We start from the raw sequence: 5,458 nt of genomic DNA, 5'->3' as shown, positions 1-5,458 counted from the left end.
CACACACACACACACACACACACACACACACACACACACACACACACACACAATAAAGATATGGTTGTTCTCACCCTCTCCTTCATGCGCTGTACAATGAAGCGCAGGTATTTACTCATCTCCTGCTTGTTCAGGTTCTTCTTTTTACTGCCCTGCAGGACAGAGAGGAGTAAAGCCGAGATCAAGTCTGATCCGAAACCTGCAACCCAAATGCTCCAATACACAGTTAAAATATGTATATTCATAATGGCCCAGTGCACTGTCCTCAAACATACCAGAGATACACAAAGGACCTGGTAGAAGAGAGGAATAACAACAATAAAGACAACGAGAGCTACGAATGATCAAGAATAATGTTTTTCTTACAGGGACACCGGTTTAAATGATAAACATTGACAACACTAACACGTTGTTTTTTTGTTTTTCGGGCAAAAAACAGATTTCTTAAATGTCTTGAAAACAAAACTCTTCCTCAGGAGAGAGAAGAGAAGAGAAACAGCCAACTCAGCAAGACTTCTGCAAGAGAAATGTGACTTATTTGTCTCTGCAGGATTATTACATATGAGCCTTTCCTTTCCAAAAGAACATGCTCATTGATCCTTAAAGAGGAACGAGTACACGAGCCTCCCGTGTGACCACCTACCCTGCAGACGACGCACTGCCAGTGGGATCCTGCGTCTCTGGGCTTGAACTCGTCCGACAGACACTTGAGGTGGTAAACCCGGAAGCAGTTGTCGCACGAGAGGACGTCGCCCGGCAGGTGACACTCGAAGCAGTACCAGTCGTGGCTCTCCGCCTCCCACTCCTGGATGGGGAAGACATGGCAGAGCACAAGTCTGGGTGACCCCCCCGCCTGCCACAGCAGCGGGGTGGAGGGGGGGGACCAACCTTCTTCATCCTCAGTTAATTAAAACTAGCTCTGATTGGACTCCTGTGTTTCAGGTTCTATCTCCATGAAACACAAGATCTAGATGCTTCAAACTGAAGAGGTTAAATGTCTACACTTGTATGATCAGTGATGCTTTAATAAAAGAGTTCAAAGTGCCAGGTTACATTTAAGCTGAATAAAGAGAACATTGGCTGGTCTCCTTTTAGAAGTGTCACTTCTTTTTAGCTGCTGCAGCTCCAAAACGCACCAATCCAACAGATCCTGGTTCTGCATTATAATATACAGAAAATAAATATTAAGTATTTAAAAAAAATAAACTTTCTTCCAGAATGTGACTATGGAAATAACGCAGGTGTAGTATGAAGGGAACGTTTAAAAGATAAATAAAGTAAAAACCACGCTGGCCGTAGCAACAACAGCAGGTGTTGGTAGCACGGAGTTCACAGCAACACGAGGTCACTAACTCAAGTTGTGAACCAGCTGAGAAGATCTGGTTGAGAAATAAAACCCTTTTTATGATAATAAGCTTTTTCAGCAAGAAACTCGCCTGATTTCTCTTCTTGTGGAACAAACAATCTGGACCGAGTTGCCCCTCCAGTGTGAATATGTGGAAGTGTGTATTACTGCCAAACACATCCAGTGAATCCTTTCCAGGAATAAATACTCTATAAAAGGACATGTTTGTGCATGTACCGCATCCCTGCGTATCCACAAGTACATGTTGTACAAATACATAAAGACTTGTTAAAAACAAGGCGTTTGAGGTTTGTCTCACGCGCAAAACAACTGACATCTGCATAACATTCAAATGAACTGTGAGGTACTTCTGTGGTTAGCTATCGGTTAACTTCAGCACCGGGTATCAAACCTCAAAACAGTCTTGCTACAGATCACTTATGGTGGCTGAAGCAGTTTGTCCCGTATGAAGCATTGGCGTCTTTATCTTTAAGTAAAAGTTCTTGTACAGTTACAGATGTTTTATTTCATCTGAAAACTGTCTTTATTTATTTTGAATAAAATGTCTATTTCTCAGAGAAAGAATGTCATGAAGGGTACTGGAATTAAGACTATTGGTACAATATTATTTTGCTTCTAGGAGATGCACTGTGAATAAGTTTTATTTTGATAAGATTCGTACGTTAGCACGGATGTCGCAGAACACGGAAGTGAAAGCAGTGCTTTGTTGGTTTAAATGTGAAAATGCAATAAAAAAAAAATAGCTTGTTCCTAAAAATTCAATGAATAATCGTGATAAATATCGGTGATCTTATCAATCAAAAGTAATCGTGAGCTTATCATTTGGGCCATAACTGTGCAGCCCTGAATAAACACGTTGCAGTAGTAGTGGTTCACGTGAAGGGCACAGAGACAGTTGATTTATCTTTTTCTAGCTGTTCATACTTCCTATTAAGCTGTCAAGAGTCCAACTCCTCCCACTCACAGTCTGGAGCGGCTCGGTAGGGGAGAGCAGGAGAGTCGTGACTAAGTGCCGCTCAATCAAAGCACAAAGAAATCCCCCAAATTCTCTAAACCTGTTAAGAATTACACATAACGTAACCTTTCACCACCAGCAGGGCGCGAGCACAGACTCGTATAGTCAATGAATTGATTTGTCGATTGACAGAAATTTAATCAACAAAACAAAACAAATGTGTTTCCAGCTCCTAAAAAGTAAAAGATTTGCTGCTTTATATCATTGCAAATATAAAATATACACAAGTCATTTAAAAATGTCACCGACAGCTTTGAGAAGTTGTGATGACTAGTTAGTTTTTTTACAGCTTTCTAGGATTTTATACACTAAATGAATGACACAAAAAAAAAGATGAATCAATAAGATATATGTCCATTAGCTGCAGCCATGATATAATAAATATATCAATCAATATCGGGAAGAAAGGAGTCCATGAAGGAGGTCATCTCGGTGTGAATACACTCTGAAAATCCATCCACAGACTCGTCGCCCACACAAACACTTGACGACATAGAAACGTCCCTCGTGTTCTGTCGAATGTCAAGAGCCACTTCACTGCTGTTGGGCTGCCTGATGAACCACGAGTGGCTGGCTTCTACAAGAGCGGAGCTCTCTGAGCCAAGGACACGGTGTCTGTGGTTCCACGGCAGACTGAGGAACAACAGACACGGTGTCTGTGGAGAAACTTGGCAATAAAAAAATATATAAAATAGCAAAACATAAGACTGTATTTAAAGTCAGATATTCAGGTCTCCCCACTTCTCTGGTTAACAGCGCTGCACTGGCCCGAGTCAAGCTGGGACACGCTGGAGAGAGGCCGAGAGAGGCCGAGCAGCAGGGTTCAGCTTCTAATGACCAACACAACAACAAGCCCAGGATCCGGCTCCTTTTAGAGGTAAACTGCTTCGCTTGTTGCCTCACAGATCCTCAGAAATCTGACACTTACACCTGGAAGCAGCTTTGAGCCAAGTGAGTGTTTTTGTTTTATTTAAATCAAGCACATCTGTAGAGAAGTAGCGAGCACATATTTCATCACTGATCACTCAAACAAGAGATTTAACCACGTAGATGGACTTTCATGTCATTTTAAAATAGCCTACAACTTTTAAACTGTATGTTGTTCAGACTTTCTGCAACCTGCACTCACATCAGTGCAGAGCGGCTTCCTCACAGAATGATGTCAGTTGACAGGAGGGGACAGAAACATGAAGGCATCGATATGAGGTAACAAACCCTGAATTTGGTAATAACAAAGCAGCCCTTACCTTGTGTCCTTCTACTTTCGGATCCTGTGATTGCAAATGATTGAGAGATCAGTGTTTAAAAGTCCTGCTGCTAAAACAAACAAACACCTGAGCTCCGCTGGTTAACAGTGTCATGATGGGTTTTTTTAAAATCATATAAATATTTTTTGGTGACACCACAAAATAACAGCAGGGACCACGATGGACATCATGCTGCGTTACAAGACAACTCGGACACTAAAAGGCAACGTTAAGTATTTTTGCCTGTATTTAAATCAAAATAATACATACATGTACAGTATATATGTACATATAAGTATGTATTTATTAGGAAGCTGGATATTTCAAGTGGGAAGATTACGACCGCCGAGTTGTCTTGAACGCAGCACAGGTCCTGGACTTTGTTGAGTTCTCCCTCACAGTGACTTGTAGACTCTTTCACAGTTGTAAAACGTAAACATTTCTCCAGTGTGTCCTTCTGAAGTTCAAGGAATATATAAAAGAATGAACGGTAACGGTATAAATAATACAAAATATGATGTAATGACCCTTTTTTAAAATGTTTTATAGGTTCCTTGTTGCGGTGCGTGTCAGTGACATCAGCTGACAGGAAGTAAACATGTACCCAAGCTGTTGCAGAGCAATGCAATTATATTTAAACGGTATACATACTTATATTATTCTAATTCAAATCCCATCCATTACTTCTCTTTTCCCTGCATGATACTTCTGACGATGCTCTTGTAGTTTAATGGGTAAAGCCTGACAGGTACTGCCAGGGTGTTAAATATCACTGTGAAAGCGGCCACCGGCTACACGTTAAAGCCACTTGCACGGTAATCCGTTAAGTGCTATTTGCATTACACATGGCAGACGGCATGAGGGTTCTCCTCGGGTAGAGCTACGCTACTGAGGCAGAGACAAGTGAAAGCATCGCTACACTGTCAACGAACAAGGGAAATGAGACAAAGTTAAAACAAAGATGATGCATATTTAATGCTGCACATTTTCAAACCTTAATACCACTTCCTGTTAGCCATTCTACAAGACTTTTATCTACTTAGCATTACTGTAATCTTTAGAAGCTGCCAAAAACTCTCTCTGGTTAGGGATTTAATTTTCAGTGCTAAAACTACATAAAACAAAATCCCATCATGTTGGCCGTTAGAGGCCGGTAAAAGCTAATTTATTTAGTTGTTCTCAAACAAGTTCGCTTCCACCATTCAGCTCTATGGGACATGTTGCTCACAATGTCAACACACAGACTCCCACCACGTAAATATCAGACATACAAAGGATGAATCTGCTTGTTTTTGGTGACCAATAACTCATAACCTAGAATGAAGGATTAAATGTTGCTAAACTTACCATCTCCTCCCCAGGCAGCCAGTATCCTTCCTGCTCGATGCCGGCCTTGGTGCCTTTGCAGCCAACAGTCAGGGTCTCCACCACCAGGCCGTCCTTCACCGCCAAGCTCAGCTGCCTGGCAGTCTCCTTCGGGTGCATGCCAAACACACGGCTCAGGTACCTGCGCAGGTGGAGGTTGAGAAGTAATTCAGCTATGTGCGTATGGTAGCCATTCGTCATAACATTTTACATTGAAATAGTTGCTCAAGACTCTTCAACACAGTCTCTTTAAGACTAAAGTTAAGTTAAGACAACAAAACCACTTAGTTAGGTTAAGAAAACATCATGGTTGGCCTTAAAATAACTACGTACACATAGGTTTAGGCAACAAAACCACAAACAGTCCAACAGTTAAGTTTCGGCAACAAAACTACAGACAGTTAAGTTTCGGCAACACAACTACAGACAGTTAAGTTTCGGCAACAAAACTACAGACAGTTAAGT

General features: G+C 41.4%; 1 protein-coding gene across 5 annotated transcripts in view; it reads right to left on the bottom strand.

Moving 5' to 3' along the window:
- zmynd11 (zinc finger, MYND-type containing 11) overlaps positions 1-5,458 on the bottom strand; it is a 21,538-nt gene that overhangs the window by 9,730 nt on the left and 6,350 nt on the right. For all 5 annotated transcript variants that reach the window (XM_031870749.1, XM_031870752.1, XM_031870751.1 and 2 more), the window contains 4 exons: positions 4,976-5,135; positions 3,629-3,652; positions 644-805; positions 75-152 (listed from right to left, as the gene is read on the bottom strand). In XM_031870749.1, the coding sequence (XP_031726609.1) occupies positions 75-152; positions 644-805; positions 3,629-3,652; positions 4,976-5,135 (424 nt within the window). The remainder of the gene's footprint in view (positions 1-74; positions 153-643; positions 806-3,628; positions 3,653-4,975; positions 5,136-5,458) is intronic.

This window comes from Anarrhichthys ocellatus, unplaced genomic scaffold, assembly GCF_004355925.1.
Source record: "Anarrhichthys ocellatus isolate YVR2014 unplaced genomic scaffold, GSC_Weel_1.0 scaffold54, whole genome shotgun sequence".
Taxonomy (NCBI): Eukaryota; Metazoa; Chordata; class Actinopteri; order Perciformes; family Anarhichadidae; genus Anarrhichthys; species Anarrhichthys ocellatus.
The sequence above is the reverse complement of the archived record's forward strand: the minus strand, read 5'-3'. Positions and strand labels throughout refer to the sequence as shown.